Source organism: Oncorhynchus mykiss, chromosome 2 (assembly GCF_013265735.2).
Source record: "Oncorhynchus mykiss isolate Arlee chromosome 2, USDA_OmykA_1.1, whole genome shotgun sequence".
In the NCBI taxonomy this organism is placed as follows: Eukaryota; Metazoa; Chordata; class Actinopteri; order Salmoniformes; family Salmonidae; genus Oncorhynchus; species Oncorhynchus mykiss.
Window position 1 is genome coordinate 73,323,877 of NC_048566.1, and position 22,170 is coordinate 73,346,046.

The following is a 22,170-nucleotide window of genomic DNA, read 5'->3' on the forward strand; positions in this document are numbered from 1 at the left end:
CCCAATCATCGGACTCTGTGCTTAACCAAAAGCATGGCTACCATGAATCACTTAAAGCCAGCTCTCCCTCCCCCTGGGAAAGATATTTCCACAAAAGTGGTTTAGGATGTGACTCACTGGCTCTGCCAATGACAACAGCTCTCAGACAATTAGTGTATGAACATCAGGGTGCTTTGTCTGGAGAAAACCATACAGCTCTAATGTCCACACAAGAGAGCCATGGCTACAGTCTTGGTTGTGTGCAGAGAAAAGTGAGCATATTCTTGTGAAATATAGAAATAAATGAAACTACAAAATCTTCTGGCTGGAATACAGTTTATTTCCTTGTTAAAGTCCCCCATCTCTGGTTTATTTCTCTACATGACTACATTTCTTAAAAATCTAATTTTATAACTAGGCCTACATACCACGAGTGTGCTCAACGCCACACAAAGTACAACAGAACATTTTAGTAACAGTGCATGTGGATTAATCAAATGCCCACATTCTTGCAAAGCAAATCAGTTAATTGACTGCACTTTGGTTACTGCCCATTCCTGGTGGGCCGACGCAGTGCCATTGACTTGTATACCGTCTATAGTTCAACTGCTTCTCATCAGAAACAGAATGGTGCTGGTGAAGGGTGAGGTCTGGGCCAAACAAAGCAGTAGCACAAGGCAACCTCACACACAGGAAATGTTCAACTCAGCTACCTGATAAATGCAAATATTTATAAAATATTCCAAAACCATACACATATTGCAAACTGATATGAGTAAAGTATTCAGTCCACATATTCCATACAGTAGGTTTATCATTCACAGAGGCCTCATCCTTGTGTACCTCAAACAACAGGTAAAACTTAAGCGCAACAAATATCATTTGTCACATAACACAGAGCAACAAATAACCAAAAAACCTTGTTTAATCACCATTTAAGAATTTGGCTTGTGGCTTTTTGAAAAAAAGTCTAACAAAATACCAACTTACATAGCATGTAAATAAACAGGTTATTCACTACTTAACCCATCACCATTGTGGAGTATGAGCCACCATGTGAGGAGCTTTTCAATTTACAGCAGAGGAGACCTGAGCTTGGGCAAGCCAGTGAACCATCCCCCACTGACAAAGCCATGAACCTAGGTGTGTGTGTTCCTTATGCGTAGGTTCCCCCTGTCATGAGAAGCTCGTAGGCAGGGTCACGGCTCCTACGGCACAGCACCACACAGGCACTCAGCATCCCAAATACCTAGGAAAGGAAAACACCAGGGGTTGAAGTGTAGTGTCATCCATGTCTTCCATCCATCTGTTCCTAAGGATGTCACCTGTCAGCCTCTGACCTGGGCACTAGGCCAACTACTCTCCCAGGAAAGGCTGAGCAAGGACAAAGCTACTACATCAGCAGCAAACAGGGAAGCCTCTGGGTGAAAAGCCTCTAGGATTACTGCAAACCAGAAAATTCACATCCACACACTCATTAGCCCATAAAATAATATACAATCTAATGTTGATGAAATGCAGAGGTGACATTATAAAAGGATGCAACTACAGTACATTGATAAACTGCTATTTATATGTAGACTAGAACCATTTGCTGTCCTGGGGTTAAGCTGGGTATCTGTATTGCACTTTGGGACAACTGCTGATGTAAAAAGGGCTTCAGAAAATACATTTGAAAGATTTTTACTGTAATAATGAATGACAGCACTTTAAAAGCAGCTCTCTGTCATGCAGCTGCCCCCTCATTGTAGTCAAATGAACAGAATGAAAAGGGGTAAATCCAACAAATGACATGCCGTCTTAATCCACTCAATTTCCCACTGCCTCCAGAATCAGATTATGAACATTATAACAAATCAAAGTAACTAATATATTAAGTCAATGCAAATTGGCAGGGGACAATGTTTCCTTTAGGCTCCATTTAGCCTAGTTTGAGATGTCCTTGTGGCCATGCCATTTCCCCTTTTCCAGAAATTCCTAGATGCATTTTCCCTGTCCCCACAAAACAGTCCCCTCTAGGCCCTGTTCCTTGAGGCTCTGGTGGAGTGTGGCTGGGGGTTGACATAATAACAGCATACCCAGGCCCACTCAGCCTCCATAATGAATCACTTCATGAGTCATACCATAGGGAAGGGCAGGGGGGGGTCACATGATGGAACAACACATCCATTAGTTGAACGAAAGAGGGCTGATGGAATTGGTTCTGTACCTGAATTGCAGCGAACGTCAGTGCAGCCCAGATGACATACATCATTATCTCCTTTAGTTTCTTCACAACAAGGGCTTCACATCCCTGGAAACACACAAACAATACATTGTGTAAGATAATTAATGTTTATGTTATGCATTAGAGCAAAGCATAGGTATGTTTTGGACAATCTCTTACCTCTGGATAGAGGTCTCCAGGACGGGTTAGAGAGCCTGTACAGTTGCTGACATTAGGTTTGCAGCAGCTCACTGGTACACTGTTGTTTTGAAACTCATTAAACCAGCGTGTGTTCATCCAGTCTGAGTAAGTGTGAATTCCACAACAATGGAGCTGCAGGCATGACAAATGGTGATGGTTATCACTAGATAATTTCAATACAGCTTTAAATAACTTAACTGTTACACAAAACATGAATTGCCCAAGTTACATTCTATCACCTGTCTTTGCACGTAGTCAATGGCACGGCTTGAGGCATCTGCATTGGTGCCATTGTACTCATTGTACACCTTCTGGATGGAGTGATTGACCTCATCTTCAACCTGTAAACAAACAGGTTACTGGGCTTAACGGGACAATCCTACATAACCTCATTAATGCATTTCTGATGAATACTAGGCTATAGTGAATCACCACTTAAGATAACACTTTCTCCATTCATGGGAACACTAAATATAAGATACACTTCCTACTAGAACATTTTTAATATTGTTAAACGAAAAAAAAGTTTCACATTGGAACATATCCAGATAATTGGTATCCTGAACAAAATCTGATTTTCACAAATGTAACCTTGATCAATATGTACTTGACTTACACACCTTCGATCTGTAAATATAACCAAGAACCACCACAGCCACTTCCGTCACAAACACCAGCAGGAGAATGATGACAAACTGTGGTGAAAAGAGAAAGAATTAAACATAAGAAACTCCTGAAAATAAAAGAGTCCCTGAGGCAGACAGGAACATTTTAAGATCTTTATTTGGTGCAGCAGGTAGCCTAGTGGTTAGAGCATTGGGCCAGTAACCAAAAGGTTGCTGGATCGAATCCTCGAGCTGACAAGGTAAAAATATGTCATTCTGTCCCTGAACAAGGCAGTTAACCCACTATAAGATGGGAAATAAGTCACACATTTAAATCAACACTGTAATGAAGGATTATCCAACATAAAAGGTGAAATACAATTATTTTTTAAAACATGATACAAAAGCTCTCTGCTGGCCAGTCTTCTGGCCAACAGGATTACTGAGGGAGTTCTGAGACCAGTTTGAATGTTGTAGTAGTAGGGGATAAGGCAACATTCACTGCAGGGCTCTAAAGCGCAACCATTTTACTTGCATATGCACCCAAATATTTTTTGCAATGATTATTTCACTGCACCGAAGCCCGAGTGCCATGGGAAATACATTGAGCGCAGATTCATGACCGTCACTCTTGTACCATTACTACAAAGAAAACATTGTTACCTCAAATATTTTTCATTGTGATCCTACATTTCGTTGTGTGAGCCTTCATTTTTCAACTTATGCGCACACTTGCTCCCTGTAAAAAGCATCAGCGTAGAGCCCTGCACTTACCGTTATAAGGCCACAGCGGCTTTCTCGTATTGTGGCACAGCATCCAATAAGACCGATGATGAAAAGGAGGCCTCCAACTGCAATTATGGTCACAGCAGGGATAAGGGTGTACACATCCTCAAAGAAGTGGTCGTAGTCATCATAGGTGATGAACACGTAGGCTCCAACATAGCACAAAATCCCTGCTGCTGCCTGTATTATAGGGGGAGAGAGTATTAAATCACACACACAAAAAAAAACATAAAACAAAAAAGGTTCAAATCAGTGTGGCCTGATGGCCCCTCAAGGAGGTTATTTGGTCTAAATAATCAGAGGCCAATCTTGAGCATGCTATGGGCTAAGGATGAGCCAAAAGACATGTTTGTCTGACACAAAAGCATACAACTTTACAACCATCCCATTGGCATTATAATAACTCAATCCTTCAAATTGGAATTATTTGATTTCTTACTGACTGGCAAAGACCATTGTGTTAATTGATCTCTCAAGCCTAATTTTAGTTGAAGGCATTCAGTTGTACAACTGACTAGGTGTCCCCCTTTCCCTTTATATCCTAACATATGGAAGTTTAGAAAAAGAGCTGCCAACAAACACTTTGTTGAGGACCCACTTACAGTATGGCTATTAGGCTACCGTTTCATTTTATGGGAAGGGGCATTTAAAAAGATACAAATACATTGGCTGGGACAAAGGGGGCACAGAAGCCCAGCATGAAACTCCCTGATTCTAGCCGCAGTAGCCAAAGCAACCAGACAAAGAAAGACAGAGAACAAAAGGAAATGTTCAGCTAGCTAACGTTAGTTACATGTAAAAGGGATAGCAACATGACTGCAAGAACATTGCACTATGTAGTAACCCAAAGGCCCAAACAGTATATTGAAGATAAAAATAGACAAACAGCCACATGGCCTAGGTTGCATTGAATGGTAGTAAGTAGCAGGTTGCTGCGTATAATGTTGTGGATGAAAATTTGCGCATTCTCGAACGACACAGATGTCGTTTTAACTTACCCAAAAAATGAGGTTCAGAAAGACCAGCACTGTCTTTGATGAGGTAATACCACACTGACCCATGTTTAAAATAGGGATTCTCTATTACAGTAAAAACGTATTTGTGAACTAACTGGCTATGTCCTCCTGCGTTTACAATTCATGCCTGACTGGAGTGGATTCTCTCTCCCACACACCGGAGTCCTAGCATCACATAAACCAGCTGTATGTCATGTGACCCGATGAGCTGGTCATCCTTGCGATGTGTGTAATAACACCGAGCAAAAGGATCTAACCCTTTTTTTTTTGTCGCCTAAAATGACATACCCAAATCAAACTACCTGTAGCTCAGGACCTGAAGCAAGGATATGCATATTCTTGATACCATTTGAAAGAAAACACATTGAAGTTTGTGGAAATGTTAAATTAATGTAGGAGATATAACACATTAGATCTGGTAAAAGATAATACAAAGAAAAAAAACTGTTTTTTTTGTTGTTGTTCCATCATCTTTGAAATGCAAGCGAAAGGCCATAATGTATTATTCCAGGTTTGTACAATTTAGATTTTGTCCACTAGATGGCAGCAGTATATGTGCAAAGTTTTAGACTGATCCAATTAACCATTGTAGTTCTGTTCAAAATGTTGTATTAAGTCTGCCCAAATGGGCCAATTTGGTTTATTGTATACATTTTGAAGTTCATAACTATGCACTTTCCTCAAACAATAGCATGGAATTATTTTACTGAAATAGCTACTGTAAATTGGACAGTGCAGTTAGATTAACAATAATTTAAGCTTTCTGCCCATATCATATATGTCTATCAGATATGTCTATGGGAAATGTTCTTGTTACTTACAACCTCATGCTAATAACAATAGCCTATGTTAGCTCAACGGTCCCACGGGGGACACACCGATCCCGTAGCGGTTAACCAGTTACATGCAGCCTGGTCTAGGCCAATAGGAAAGCCTCGGAATTTGCAGTGAGTGATCAACAACATCAAAAGCTTTTCAAATCAAATCAAATCAAATTTTATTTGTCACATACACATGGTTAGCAGATGTTAATGCGAGTGTAGCGAAATGCTTGTGCTTCTAGTTCCGACAATGCAGTAATAACCAACAAGTAATCTAACTAACATTTCTAAAACTACTGTCTTATACACAGTGTAAGGGGATAAAGAATATGTACATAAGGATATATGAATGAGTGATGGTACAGAGCAGCATAGGCAGGATACAGTAGATGGTATTGAGTACAGTATATACATGAGGTGAGTATGTAAACAAAGTGGCATAGTTAAAGTGGCTAGTGATACATGTATTACATAAAGATGCAGTCGATGATATAGAGTACAGTATATACGTATGCATATGAGATGAATAATGTAGGGTAAGTAACATTATATAAGGTAGCATTGTTTAAAGTGGCTAGTGATATATTTACATCATTTCCCATCAATTCCCATTATTAAAGTGGCTGGAGTTGAGTCAGTGTCAGTGTGTTGGCAGCAGCCACTCAATGTTAGTGGTGGCTGTTTAACAGTCTGATGGCCTTGAGATAGAAGCTGTTTTTCAGTCTCTCGGTCCCAGCTTTGATGCACCTGTACTGACCTCGCCTTTTGGATGATAGCGGGGTGAACAGGCAGTGGCTCGGGTGGTTGATGTCCTTGATGATCTTTATGGCCTTCCTGTAACATCGGGTGGTGTAGGTGTCCTGGAGGGCAGGTAGTTTGCCCCCGGTGATGCGTTGTGCAGACCTCACTACCCTCTGGAGAGCCTTACGGTTGTGGGCGGAGCAGTTGCCGTACCAGGCGGTGATACAGCCCGCCAGGATGCTCTCGATTGTGCATCTGTAGAAGTTTGTGAGTGCTTTTGGTGACAAACCAAATTTCTTCAGCCTCCTGAGGTTGAAGAGGCGCTGCTGTGCCTTCTTCACGATGCTGTCTGTGTGAGTGGACCAATTCAGTTTGTCTGTGATGTGTGTGCCGAGGAACTTAAAACTTGCTACCCTCTCCACTACTGTTCCATCGATGTGGATAGGGGGGTGTTCCCTCTGCTGTTTCCTGAAGTCCACAATCATCTCCTTTGACCTTTTGACAGGTCAATAAAGAGGGCAGCACAATGTTGCCTTTTAACCATACAGTTAAGCACATAATTTATAACTAGGGATCCAGCAGAGAGTGCTATGACCTGGTCTAAAATTCGACTGATGTACATTTAGAATACATTTCAAAGATAAGAAACATATTAACTGAGATTTAATCAAGGATTCTAATATTTTACCTTGGAGAAAAAGTTTAGAAACAGGGCTATAATTATTTAGGTCACAAGGGTCACCACCTTTGTGAAGGGGGTGTACATAGGCCGCCTTCCAAACCTTGGGGATAGTTCCAGATATAATCGTCAGGGTAAAAAATATGGGTTAATGATTCAGCAATCAGGGGAGCAGAGAGCTGCAGCAAAAATGGATCAAGCACATCAGCCCTAGTGGATTAAAAAAAAAGTGTATCTTAAAATGAAACAAGGCATCTAGCACATTATAGGTAGTAAATTGCTGAAATGAAAACAACTAGAAGTTGACGGGTTAACACTCAAGTCAGCTAGAGAATGGCAGAAGGAAGAGAAGTCGACTGACTGACCAGAGTCAATTAAATCACTGTTTCTCTCAAATAAAAAGCCTGCTGAGGTAAAATAATGATTGTAAATCTTTAATTTACAATCTGTAGAAACTATGAGAATAGAAAGATTCAGAACTTTTTTGAAACATCACAGCACAGTTGAAAAATATATGTCAAATAGAAATCCAATATGGATAGTGTTAAGCGGTAGATGGAAGGGGTTGAGTGGAGCTGAAGGGTGGGAGTTAAAACAAACAAAAGATAACTATTTGTCAAGGCTTTGGGTAACTGGTGAAAAGGAGTCAGGCGCAGGAGAGTTGAGATGTGTGGACAAGGTAATTAAATCACAAAAAAACACCGGTATAGAAACAATACAACAGTGTGTGAAATATACCGGTACCACGAATAAACGGGCGTAGGTATAAAACCCGGCACAAAATACCAGCCGTCAGAATCAGCCATCAACATAGAACAAACACCGCCGAATGCCGCTCAAACAAGGAGAGGGACCGACTCCGGCGGCAGTCGTGACAGTACCCCCCCCCCCCCCCCCCCCTTGACGCGCAGCTCCAACTGTGCGCTGACACCGGCCTCTGGGACGACCCGGAGGGCGATCCGGATGGAGACGGTGGAAATCCCGCAGCCTCAAAGGGTCCAATACGTCCTCCACCAGCACCCAGCATCGCTCCTCCGGACCATACCCCTCCCACTCCACGAGGTACTGAAGGCCACTCGCCCGACGCCTCGAGTCCAGTATGGATCAGACTGCATACGCCGGGGCCCCCTCGATGTCCAGAGGGGGCGGAGGAACCTCCCGCAGCTCAGACTCCTGGAGTGGACCAGCTACCACCGGCCTGAGGAGAGACACATGGAACGAGGAGTTAATACGGTAATCTGGGGGAAGCTGTAAACTGTAACAAACCTTGTTCACTTTCCTCTGGACTTTGAATGGCCTCACAAACCACGTACCCAGTATCCAGCAGGGCAGGCAGGGGGGCAGGTTACCGGTCAAGAGCCAGTTCCGGTGCGAACACCGGGGCCTCACTGCGGTGGCGGTCTGCACTGGCCTTCTGACGCCTCACGGCTCGCTGAAGGTGCACATGAGCGGCGTCCCATGTCTCCTCCGAGCGCCTAAACCAGTCGTCCACCGCATGAGCCTCGATCTGGCTCTGATGCCACGGCGCCAGAACCGGCTGGTACCCCAGTACGCACTGGAAAGGGGAGATGTTGGTGGAGGAGTGGGCCATCTTTGGCCACGATATGAACGCCGCCCACTCCCCCGGCCCGTCCTGGCAGTAAGACCGCAGAAACCTACCCACATCCTGGTTTACTCTCTCCACCTGCCCGTTACTCTCAGGGTGAAAACTTGAGGTTAGGCTGACCGAGACCCCCAGACGTTCCATGAACGCCCTCCAGACCCTCAACGTGAACTGGGGACTCCAATCAGACACTATATCCTCAGGCACCCCGTAGTGCCGGAAGACGTGAGTAAACAAGGCCTCCGCAGTCTGTAGGGCCGTAGGGAGACCAGGCAAAGGGAGGAGACGGCAGGACTTAGAAAACCGATCCACAACGACCAGGATCGTGGTGTTACCCTGTGAGGGAGGTAGATTCGTCAGGAAGTCCACCGACAGGAGCGACCACGGCCGTTGCGGAACGGGTAAGGGTTGTAACTTCCCTCTGGGCAGGTGCCTAGGGGCCTTGCACTGGGCGCACACTGAGCAGGAGGAAACATAAACCCTCACGTCCTCACGTCACCCCAGAAGAGGGGGGAGTGGGCTCTGTACGTAACGCCCGCTCGATGTCCGTGTCCAGCTCCCACACTACCGGTGCCACCAGGCAAGAGTCTGGGAGTATGGGAGTGGGATCCATTGACCACTCCTCTGTGTTATACATCCGGGACAGTGCGTCTGCCTTCTGGGAACCCGGTCTGTAGGACATGGTGAAAACAAAACGGGTAAAGAACATGGCCCACCTTGCCTGACGAGGGTTCAGTCTCCTTGCTGCCCGGATGTACTCCAGATTGCGGTGGTCCGTCCAGATGAGAAAAGGGTGTTTAGCCTGCTCAAGCCAATGTCTTCACGCCTTCAACAGCCAACAACTCCCGGTCCCCCACGTCATAGTTTCGCTCAGCCTGGCTGAGCTTCTTCGAAAAGAAGGCAGAGGGGCGGAGCTTTGGTGGTGTACCCGAGCACTGAGAGAGCACGGCTCCTATCCCAGCTTCGGACACGTCCACCTCCACTATGAATGCTAAAGAGGGATCCGGATGAGCCAGCATGAGAGCCGAGGTAAACAGAGCCCTCAGCTGACCAAAAGCCCTGTCTGCCTCAGCTGACCACCGCAAACGAACCGGTCACCCCTTCAGCAGTGAGGTAATGGGAACCATTACCTGGATAAACCTCCGGTAGTAGTTGGAAAACCCTAGAAACCGCTGCACTTCCTTTACCGTGGTGGGAGTCGGCCAATTACGCACGGCCGTAATGTGGCCACTCTCCATCTCCACCCCTGAAGTGGAAATGTGGTACCCTAGGAAGGAGACTGTTGGAAAAACAGGCATTTCTCACCCTTGACGTACAGGTCATGCTCTAACAGTTGACCAAGCACCCTGCACACCAGGGACACATGCTCGGCGCGTGTAGCGGAGTATATCAGAATGTCTTCGATATACACCACTACACCCTGCCCGTGCAGGTCCTGAAAAATCTCATCTACAAAGGCCTGGAAGACCATTCATCAACCCATACGGCATGACGGGGTACTCATAGTGCCCTGAGGTAGTACTAAATGCATTCTTCCACTCGTCCCCTCCCGGATAAGCACCAGGTTGTAAGCACTCCTGAGATCCAAATTTGTGAAGAAGCACGCACCGTGCATTAACTCGATTGCACTGGCTATGAGAGGCAGCGGGTAACTGTACCTCACAGTGATTTGGTTGATGTCTCAATACTCAATACATGGGCGCAGACCTTCATCCTTCTTCTTCACAAAAAATAAACTTGAGGAGGCAGGTGAAGTGGAGGGCCGAATGTACCCCTGCCCCAGAGATTCGGAGACATATGTTTCCATAGCCGCCATCTCCTCTTGCAACAGGGGATACACGTGACTCCTGGGAAGTGCTGCGTCTACCAGGTGATTTATCGCACACTCCCCCCGTCGATGGGGTGGTAATTGAGTCGCCTTCTATTGACAGAAGGCGAGAGCCAAATCGGTATATTCAGAGGGGATGCGCATGGTGGAGACCTGGTCTGGACTTTCCACCGTAGTAGCACTGACTGAAACCCCTAAACACCTCCCGAGCACTTTCGTGACCAGCCCGTGAGAACCCCCTGTTGCCACGAAATAGTGGGGTCATGACAGGCCAACCAGGTTAGGCCCAGCACCTTTGGAAACGCAGGAGAATCCATAAGGAATAGACTGATTCTCTCCTTGTGACCCTCCTGCGTAACCATACCCAGTGGAGCGGTGGCCTCCCTAATTAGCCCTGACCCTAATGGTCGACTATCTAGGGTGTGCACAGGGAAGGGCATATCCACAGGAACAATGGGGATCCCTAAACTATGGGCAAATGATCTGTCAATAAAATTCCCAGCTGCGCCTGAATCTACGAGCACCTTATGCTGGGAATGCGGGAAAAACTCAGGAAAATTAATAAACAAAAACATGTGAGCAACAGGGGGCTCTGGGTGAGCCTGGTGCCGACTCACCTTGGGTGACACATGAGTGCCCTGCCTGCTGCCGCGACTCCCAGAGGAACCTCCCCAGCACCGACCGGGAGTGCGCCCTCTGCGGCCACAGATGGTGTATGGAATGGCCCCTCCTCCGGTCGCACTAAGTGCAGCACCTTCCAACTCCATGGGCGTTGGAGCGGTGGTGCTGGGGGACGGAATCAACAGACCCCGATCTGGACGTCTGCGGGTAGCAAGCAGGTCATCCAGCCGGATGGACAGGTCCACCAGCTGGTTGAATGTGAGAGTGGTGTTCCTGCAGGCCAACTCCCGACAGACGTCCTCGCGCAGACTGCACTGGTAGTGATTGATCAGGGCCCTATCGTTCCATCCTGCGCCGGCGGCCAGATTCCGGAAGTCCAACGTGAACTCCTGTGCGCTCCTCGTCCCCTGCCTCAGGTGTACGAGACGAGACGTTCAAAGACTGCCCGGAAGCAGCGGGTGAAATCCCCGAAGTTGTCCAACACCGCTTCTTCTTTCCCCCATATGGCGTTGGCCCACTCCAGGGCCTTCCCTGAGAGGCAGGAGACGAGGGTGGCCACGCTCTCACGGCCCGAGGGAGCCGGGTGGACGGTTGCCAGGTAGAGCTCTAGCTGGAGCAAGAACCCCTAACATCCCGCTGCCGTTCCAACATAGGGGCGAGCCGAATCCCACTGGGACCAGGTGAAGGAGGGGTGAGTGTAGGTGAAACTGGTGGTGCTGGTGGAGATGCTGGAGGAACTCCTCTTCTCTCCCAGCACTCCATGGTTTGTAGCACGCGATCCATGGTGCTGCCGAGATGCTGGAGCATAGTAGCGTGCTGCTGGACTCGCTCCTCGACCCCTACTGCAAGGGCTTTTGCTCCTGCTGACTCCATTTGAGGGGCGTGTTTCTGTCAAGGCTTTGGGTAACTGGTGAAAAGGAGTCAGGCGCAGGAGAGTTGAGATGCGTGGACAAGGTATTTAAATCACAAAAAAACACCAGTATAGAAACAATACAACGGTGCGTGAAATATAATCGTGGCTGGGTCTTCCAGCATGAAAACGACCCGAAACACACAGCCAGGGCAACTAAGGAGTGGCTCCGTAAGAAGCATCTCAAGGTCCTGGAGTGGCCTAGCCAGTCTCCAGACCTGAACCCAATAGAAAATCTTTGGAGGGAGCTGAAAGTCCGTATTGCCCAGCAACAGCCCCGAAACCTGAAGGATCTGGAGAAGGTCTGTATGGTGGAGTGGGCCAAAATCCCTGCTGCAGTGTGTGCAAACCTGGTCAAGAACTACAGGAAACGTATGATCTCTGTAATTGCAAACAAAGGTTTCTGTACCAAATATTAAGTTTTGCTTTTCTGATGTATCAAAAACTTATGTCATGCAATAAAATGCAAATTAATTACTTTAAAATCATACAATGTGATTTTCTGGATTTTCCATCTCTCACAGTTGAAGTGTACCTATGATAAAAATAACAGAACTCTACATGCTTTGTAAGTAGGAAAACCTGCAAAATCGGCAGTGTATCAAATACTTGTTCTCCCCACTGTATATACATATATGTGTGTGTGTGTGTGTGTGTGTGTGTGTGTGTGTGTGTGTGTGTGTGTGCACTGTACAGTACCAGTCAAAGTTTGGACACACCTACTCATTCAAGGGTTTTTCTTTATTTTCCCTATTTTTTACATTGTAGAATAATAGTGAAGACATCAAAACTATGAGATAACACATATGGAATCATGTAGTAACACAAAAAGTGTTAAACAAATCAGAATATATTTTATATTTCAGATACTTCAAATGAACCACCCTTTGCCTTGATGACAGCTGTGCACACTCTTGGCATTCTCTCAACCAGCTCCATGAGGTAGTCATGTAACGGATGTGAAATGGCTAGCTAGTTAGCAACTGCACCGCCCGCAACCGCAGGACTCTCCAGAGGGTAGTGCGGTCTGTCCAAAGCATCACCGGCGTGCAAACTACCTGCCCCCAGGACACCTACAGCACCCGACGTCAGAGGAAGGCCTCCAAAAATATTATCAAGACAACAATAACCCAAGCCACTGCCTGTTCACCCTGCTATCATCCAGAAGGCGAGGTCAGTACAGGTGCATCAAAGCTGGGGACGAGAGACTGAAAAACAGCTTCTATCTCAAGGACATCAGACTGTTAAACAGCCATCACTAGCATATTAGAGGCTTCTGCTTATATACATAGAGTTGAAATCACTGGCCACTTTAATAAATGGAACACTAGTCACGTTAATAATGTTTACATATTTTGCATTAGTCATCTCATACTATATTCTATTCTATTATATTCTACTGTATCTTAATCTATGCTGCTTTGACTTTGCTCGTCCATATATTTATATATACTTAATTCCATTCCTTTACTTAGATTTGTGTGTGTGCTTTTTGGTTCCAACCGCTGTGTCTTTGTGAGATGCAGGCTAGGTGAACTGTCACGCCCTGACCATAGAGAGCCTTTGTTTCTCTATGGTATAGTAGGTCAGGGCGTGACTGGGGGGTATTCTAGTTTATATTTTCTATGTGGGGTTCTAGTTTAGTATTTCTATGTTGGTGATTTGTATGATTCCCAATTAGAGGCAGCTGATAATCGTTGTCTCTAATTGGGGATCATATTTAAGTAGCATTTTTCCCACCTGTGTTGGTGGGATATTGTTTATGTGTAGTTGTATGTTAGCACACCATTGTTGTTTCGGTTAGTCATTATTGTTTTGTGGTTCGCTTACTTTAAATAAAAAGATGTGGAACCCAATACTGCACGTTGGTCCTAGTATGCTTCCAATGATTGTGACAGTGAACGGATGATCTCCACATGTGTGGTTCCCACCATTAAGCATGGAGGAGGTGTGGGTGCTTTGCTGGTGACACTGTCTGTGATTTATTTAGAATTCAAGGCACACTTAACCAGCATGGCTACCATAACATTCTGCAGCGATATGCCAATCCCATCTGCTTTGCGCTTCGTGGGACTATCATTTATTTTTCAACAGGACAATGACCCAACACACCTCCAGGCTGTGTAAGGGCTATTTTACCAAGAAAGAGAGTGATGGACTGCTGCATCAGATGACCTGGCCTCCACAATCACTCGACCTCAACCCAATTGAGATGGTTTTGGATGAGTTGGACCGCAGAGCGAAGGAAAAGCAGCCAACAAGTGCTCAGCATATGTTGGAACTCCTTCAAGACTGTTGGAACAGCATTCCAGGTGAAGCTGGCTGAGAGAATGCCAAGAGTGTGCAAAGCTGTCATCAAGGCAAAGGGGGTGGCTACTTTGAAGAAATTGAAATCTAAAATATATTTTGATTTGTTTAACACTTTTTTTTGGTTACTACATGATTCCATCTGTGTTATTTCATAGTAGTGATGCCTCTAGCACTGTGATGCAGTGCCTTAGACCGCTGTGCCACTTGGGAGGCCCCTGTTTTCCAACAGAGATGGAGCTTAAAAGGTAACTGGATTTAGCTTTCTTAATCTAGATAGTACATCTGTTTCTCTATTGTCTGAAAGACTGCCAGTCCACTACAGAGTCTGTTTTCCTTCCTTTGGCCCTGATCTGATTTCTCATCTGAATGAGCTCAGATAGTTTTCTGAGCTAAGTGTTAGATCTATCTTTGACACTGAATATATATATTTTTATTTTATTTTATTATTTAACCTTTTATTTAACTTATTAACTTATTTAATTTAGGCATTTTAACTTTGACTTTTCCTCTGAATAGTTTAAAAGGGGCATGTTTATCTGCCAGAGGAATAAATATGGAGGATGCATATTCTAGAGCCAACTCAGGGTCAGGAATACTGGAGACAGTGGCTAAATCAGAGTAAGAACATGCCATGTAAAAACCCTTGAGGAGAAAACTTGCTGTTTCGTATCTCTAATTCATACTATGGGACAATGATCACTGAGATCATATGCAAATGATCCATTATACAAATATTTACGGGGGTTATTAGTAAGAATTAAATCAGGAGTCAACAGGGTTTTTCACATTTAGCCTTGTGGGTTTTGAGATCAATTGAGTCTGATTAAAATCAATGCATATACTTTTAAATTCATCGTACAGAAAATGTGTTAAACACTCCGATTTGCATTAATAGCATCCACCATGGTAGCAGGGGGGACGGTAAATCCCAGTAACAACAATGTGTATTCTCTGGTTTATTGACACATCGACAACCGGGGGCCTGTTGCACAAAAGTAGAATTAAGACATCCGGGATAAATGACTCAGCTGAGCTCAATGAAGCCAAAACATGTGCGTCCAGGCTTAATTGGTTGCACAAAGACCAAGCCAGGATGAGCAGACACGGATTCATTAAGCCAGGTGAAACCAATCCTGGATAGGTGCGCGCTCACGGCTCACTCAAATAGACCCCGCCACAGATCACAGATTAACTGATTTACCATGGCAACTAGAGCCGCGTACTTTTCCCCGTCGGAAGCACAAATCCTCATGGAGGCATACGAGGGGGTAAAATATATAATTAAGAAGAAAGGCAACACCGCCACAGTGATAAAGCAAAGAGAAAAAGCGTGGCAAAGTATTGCAGACCGCCTGAATGCGTAAGTAGTGCACAATTACACACTCACCGCTCCGCTGAAACATCACAATTACAATTCAAATATTTAATTCACATCTCCAAAAATGCAGTTGTACTGTAATTATGAAACGGTTAATTTTTTTTATTGAAATGCACTGCAGATATGAGTGAAATTGTGTAAAGTAACTCCATCACACTGTATAAAGCTATGATAAAATTTTTGATATTTTTACTGAAAACAAGACAAAAATACCAAGTAATTTTTTGCAGTGTGACTCCATTAAGTGTGTGTGTGTGTGTGTGTGTGTGTGTGTGTGTAGATTAAACATGAACGGGCCAAAACGGACATGGCAGCAGGTCAAAATCAAATACAAGAACATTCTGCAGAATGGTATGGTCCCTGACTAATATTTAACAAAGCACAAGCATATATTGTACCCAGAAGGTGCCTGCTCACACATTGTCTGTACTGTTTTAGCAGTGAAAAAGAATACCCACAGACAAGGCACGGGTGGTGGGTCACCAAAGGCTGACCTTACCCCAGCAGAGGACATGGCCTTGGAGCTAAATAAAGGCAGGCCCGTCTTAGAGGGGATCCCTGGGGGGAAAGAGACGAGCATAGGTTCCTCCCAAGATGCCACCCGCTTCATTCAAGGTATGTCCTTCCATCTCTACATGGGATACAACCACATTCATATTGAATCAATTTGGACTGTCTGACTTTGGTTTACCTATTGCCTTGCAGTGTCTGGCAGCACTGTGTTCCTGTTAGAGCCACCAGCACAAGCACCAGACGATGCTGATCCAGTGAGTACTCCATCAAAGGCATACTGTAGGCCTGGCATGTCTTGTCTACTAGCTTCAATATGAATCCGATTAAATGTGATAGGGTGAAGGCCCCAGTGCAGCAGCAACAGCACATGATGGAGACGATGATGAGGAGGAGACCATCTCTCTGGATTCCAGAAGGCATGAGGTATCATGTTAAGACTGTGAAAGTACTATTTACTCTACAATGGTGAGGAGTCCTCATCAAAATCAAAAAATCTAATTTCTTTTACAGGACCCAGATGCTATACAGTGGGAAAACCAGCCTGGCAACATAGTGCGTATTAATAAAAGGACACCACATCCTGCCAAATTCCAGCTGCGCTAATTGTATTGTGTTCACAGAGCTCACAAGCTATCAGAAAGTTGTATGGCAACCACCTCCGGTGCCAAATAGAACTGGCAGACATAGACATTCAGTACAAGAAGAAAAAGATGGAAAATCTTGCACTGGAGTTCGAAATAAAAAAGAGGACAATTAGGAAACTGGACCTTGAAATAAAAAAACTTGAGAGGGAGGTGAGATATGCCTTCAATGTACACTGTATGCTAACTGTAACACAAATGTATTAATCATTATTTTTCTTTCCTCCCCCAGCTCCAAGAAGATGACACAGCTCAAAATAAAAATTAGGTATATTCTCGTAAAGTCAAGTGAGCCATGACATATGAGCTCTTATTGTGAGCACACAGGACGGTGGCATCTTTCTAAGGTTTTTTTTATTTTCCCAGCAATCAGTACAACCAAGTCATCGTTATAAGGCATCGCCCTCTTTTGCCCACCCCCCCCCCAGCACCAGGTGTGGCCACTAGCCTATATGAAGGCCCAAAATTGTGTGTTCCTTTCTGCTCTGACAATGGCATGCCCATTCGTGCGAGATGTGGTGGATGAAGAAGCACTTGTGCTGAGGAGAGCCTTCAGGTGAGAAAGGGTCTTCAGGGACCGGTTGGACCCACTGGCCTTCCCTGATGACCATCTATATGAAAGATACAGGTTTTCTGCAGATGGCATCAGGTATCTATGCAGACTACTGGGTCCCAGGATTAAGCACCGCACTGCACGGAGCCATGCACTGAGTGTGGAGCAAATGGTTTGTGTGGCCTTGCGCTTTTTTGCTAGTGGAGCCTTCCTGTACTCAGTGGGGGATGCAGAACAGCTGAACAAGGCCACAATTTGCCGCACAATAAGGAGTGTGTGTCTGGCTATCAAAGCATTAGCAGATGTCTTCATCTCCTTCCCTGGCCACAGAAGACTCTGTGACATCAAAGAGGAGTTCTATAGGATTGCAGGTAAGAGGATCTACAAATTACAGGACAACTGTTAACACATAGTAGGATACTCATTACTTTGTGTGACAGGTTTCCCCAATGTCATTGGTGCAGTGGACTGCACACACATAAGGATAAAAGCCCCCTCAGGTGCCCATGAGGCCGATTTTGTGAATAGGAAATCCTTTCACAGCATTAATGTTCAGGTGAACATAACTTTTTGATATTGTCCATTGACGAACACTCTGCATTGCCAGTGATGTGCATTGATTGGTGTAATATTCCTCATCTTATGATTTCAGATGGTCTGCAATTCTGACTGTGTGATCAGCAATGTTGTGGCAAAATGGCCTGGCTCAGTCCATGACTCCAGAATCTTTCGGGCCTCTGAAATCTATCAGTGCCTATCACAAGGTAAGCCACACAACCCCTATTTATAACCATCATGGCTGTGTCAAGAATATCACTGTGTTTATGAGGTAGTAATGATGAGATTTTGTGTTGACAGGTGAATTCTCTGGTGTGTTGCTGGGAGACAGGGGGTATGGCTGCCAGCCTTTTCTCCTGACACCTTTCACAGACCCCCAGGAAGCACAGCAGGCCTACAACCATGCCCATGCCAGGACCAGGGCCAGAGTTGAAATGACCTTTGGCCTCCTGAAGGCACGCTTTCACTGCCTTCACAAATTAAGGGTCAGCCCTGTTAGGGCATGTGATATTACTGTGGCTTGTGCTGTCCTCCACAATGTGGCCTGCCTGAGGAAGGAGAGGGCCCCCAGAGTGCCACCAGCCATGGACTGGGACAATCCGGCAATCTTCCCTGATGACGACAGTGGTCGGCTGCTGAGGGACCAATATGTGTTGAATTATTTTAGTTAGTATGTGTGCTTTCAATTTTGGTTAAATATGTCCTGCGGTGGCAGAGGAATTTGGGTTTTTTTGGGTTCGTTTTTTGACGAATTTGGCCTCTTATGATGTTTGTGCGGTATACTGTGTGTAATACAAGGCTGCAGGGAGGCTACTGCATCCATTCATTTGTCTGTTCAGTTGATGTGTATGGATTTGTCCTGCATTTATTTTAGTGTGCAGACATGCAGGGTGTGTTATACACATTCAAAGGTCTGTATATGTATCATTTTGTATAATATGCTTAGATTCTGTGCTTTCCATCTTGTAGAGTCACTGTGACTTCAGTTTTGAAAGGAGCTGATGGTTTACCTGCTTTGTTTTGTCCTTATTCAATAAAGGAACATAATGTTACACATTGTGTTTTTATATTCATATGGAATGTGTATTTGTTTATATGACAGAGTACTAGGGCCACACTGAAGAAAAAGGATAAAGTCATAAATTTATGAGGCTGGTTCTTTCTGCAGAAAAGCTACATATTGTTTTTACAGTTTTGATACTTATGACAATGTGATACTTAATATTCTGGCACATCAGCATGTCTTTGTTTATGAAACCATACTGAAGTACAATTTCACGAAATGCCCCACATCTGTCATTTTAACAACTGTCCTCCTTTAAAACAACTGGTTACAATATTATGACTTGTGTTTTTTTCCCCTCTGTGGCCCTAATATTCTAGCATTTTATATATAGCCTTATAGTCTATGGGAAACTGTAAATTATCTAATGATAGCAACATCATCTAAAAATCATTTTTTATCCAAAATCATTGAAATTAATGATCACAAACGTTTAAATAACAGTGGGTCTAGTTATATGTGATAACAATGTATAGTGAGCAGTGAAATAACTATTGGTTTCCATTTGTGGTGACTGCTGACTGACATTAGGGATGAGATTAAATAGATCCTGGAATTTAGCCTGGTCTGGAGCAGGCTAGCTCCACAGAATAAATCTCCATGGTAATTTATACCATAACATATCCTCCTGCCCCCTATCCATCTTTAGTGCAACCGGATTACGGATCAATTGAGCCAGGATCACCAAGATATCCTGGCTTAATCCCTTATCCTAGTTTTGTGCAACAGGCCCCAGGGGCTAGGATAAGGGATTAAGCCAGGATATCTTGGTGATCCTGGCTCAATTGATCCGTAATCCGGTTGCACTAAAGATGGATAGGGGGCAGGAGGATATGTTATGGTATAAATTACCATGGAGATTTATTCTGTGGAGCTAGCCTGCTCCAGACCAGGCTAAATTCCAGGATCTATTTAATCTCATCCCTAATGTCAGTCAGCAGTCACCACAAATGGAAACCAATAGTTATTTCACTGCTCACTATACATTGTTATCACATAACTAGACCCACTGTTATTTAAACGTTTGTGATCATTAATTTCAATGATTTTGGATAAAAAATGATTTTTAGATGATGTTGCTATCATTAGATAATTTACAGTTTCCCATAGACTATAAGGCTATATATAAAATGCTAGAATATTAGGGCCACAGAGGGGAAAAAAACACAAGTCATAATATTGTAACCAGTTGTTTTAAAGGAGGACAGTTGTTAAAATGACAGATGTGGGGCATTTCGTGAAATTGTACTTCAGTATGGTTTCATAAACAAAGACATGCTGATGTGCCAGAATATTAAGTATCACATTGTCATAAGTATCAAAACTGTAAAAACAATATGTAGCTTTTCTGCAGAAAGAACCAGCCTCATAAATTTATGACTTTATCCTTTTTCTTCAGTGTGGCCCTAGTACTCTGTCATATAAACAAATACACATTCCATATGAATATAAAAACACAATGTGTAACATTATGTTCCTTTATTGAATAAGGACAAAACAAAGCAGGTAAACCATCAGCTCCTTTCAAAACTGAAGTCACAGTGACTCTACAAGATGGAAAGCATAGAATCTAAGCATATTATACAAAATGATACATATACAGACCTTTGAATGTGTATAACACACCCTGCATGTCTGCACACTAAAATAAATGCAGGACAAATCCATACACATCAACTGAACAGACAAATGAATGGATGCAGTAGCCTCCCTGCAGCCTTGTATTACACACAGTATACCGCACAAACATAAGAGGCCAAATTCGTCAAAAAACGAACCCAAAAAAACCCAAATTCCTCTGCCACCGCAGGACATATTTAACCAAAATTGAAAGCACACATACTAACTAAAATAATTCAACACATATTGGTCCCTCAGCAGCCGACCACTGTCGTCATCAGGGAAGATTGCCGGATTGTCCCAGTCCATGGCTGGTGGCACTCTGGGGGCCCTCTCCTTCCTCAGGCAGGCCACATTGTGGAGGACAGCACAAGCCACAGTAATATCACATGCCCTAACAGGGCTGACCCTTAATTTGTGAAGGCAGTGAAAGCGTGCCTTCAGGAGGCCAAAGGTCATTTCAACTCTGGCCCTGGTCCTGGCATGGGCATGGTTGTAGGCCTGCTGTGCTTCCTGGGGGTCTGTGAAAGGTGTCAGGAGAAAAGGCTGGCAGCCATACCCCCTGTCTCCCAGCAACACACCAGAGAATTCACCTGTCAACACAAAATCTCATCATTACTACCTCATAAACACAGTGATATTCTTGACACAGCCATGATGGTTATAAATAGGGGTTGTGTGGCTTACCTTGTGATAGGCACTGATAGATTTCAGAGGCCCGAAAGATTCTGGAGTCATGGACTGAGCCAGGCCATTTTGCCACAACATTGCTGATCACACAGTCAGAATTGCAGACCATCTGAAATCATAAGATGAGGAATATTACACCAATCAATGCACATCACTGGCAATGCAGAGTGTTCGTCAATGGACAATATCAAAAAGTTATGTTCACCTGAACATTAATGCTGTGAAAGGATTTCCTATTCACAAAATCGGCCTCATGGGCACCTGAGGGGGCTTTTATCCTTATGTGTGTGCAGTCCACTGCACCAATGACATTGGGGAAACCTGTCACACAAAGTAATGAGTATCCTACTATGTGTTAACAGTTGTCCTGTAATTTGTAGATCCTCTTACCTGCAATCCTATAGAACTCCTCTTTGATGTCACAGAGTCTTCTGTGGCCAGGGAAGGAGATGAAGACATCTGCTAATGCTTTGATAGCCAGACACACACTCCTTATTGTGCGGCAAATTGTGGCCTTGTTCAGCTGTTCTGCATCCCCCACTGAGTACAGGAAGGCTCCACTAGCAAAAAAGCGCAAGGCCACACAAACCATTTGCTCCACACTCAGTGCATGGCTCCGTGCAGTGCGGTGCTTAATCCTGGGACCCAGTAGTCTGCATAGATACCTGATGCCATCTGCAGAAAACCTGTATCTTTCATATAGATGGTCATCAGGGAAGGCCAGTGGGTCCAACCGGTCCCTGAAGACCCTTTCTCACCTGAAGGCTCTCCTCAGCACAAGTGCTTCTTCATCCACCACATCTCGCACGAATGGGCATGCCATTGTCAGAGCAGAAAGGAACACACAA

The 22,170-nt window shown here is 44.5% G+C and overlaps 1 protein-coding gene across 1 annotated transcript; it reads right to left on the reverse strand.

Moving 5' to 3' along the window:
* Positions 1 to 298: 298 nt before the first annotated feature.
* On the reverse strand, positions 299 to 5,002 carry LOC100653450 (tetraspanin-3). Its single transcript, XM_021571234.2, has 7 exons — positions 4,776 to 5,002; positions 3,766 to 3,957; positions 3,007 to 3,081; positions 2,626 to 2,727; positions 2,366 to 2,518; positions 2,189 to 2,272; positions 299 to 1,228 (listed from the first exon to the last, which is right to left on the reverse strand). The coding sequence occupies exons 1-7, from the start codon at positions 4,836 to 4,838 to the stop codon at positions 1,136 to 1,138; spliced, it is 762 nt and encodes a 253-aa protein (XP_021426909.2). The 5' UTR covers positions 4,839 to 5,002; the 3' UTR covers positions 299 to 1,135.
* Positions 5,003 to 22,170: the final 17,168 nt, after the last annotated feature.

Excerpts from the sequence above, each read along its gene's own strand:
- LOC100653450 (XM_021571234.2), bottom strand. The coding sequence starts at position 4,838 with ATGGGTCAGTGTGGTATTACCTCATCAAAGACAGTGCTGGTCTTTCTG. Across the intron at positions 2,273-2,365 it reads CTGGAGACCTCTATCCAGAG|GGATGTGAAGCCCTTGTTGT; the intron begins GTAAGAGATTGT and ends GTGTGTTTCCAG. Across the intron at positions 1,229-2,188 it reads TGACGTTCGCTGCAATTCAG|GTATTTGGGATGCTGAGTGC; the intron begins GTACAGAACCAA and ends TTCCTTTCCTAG.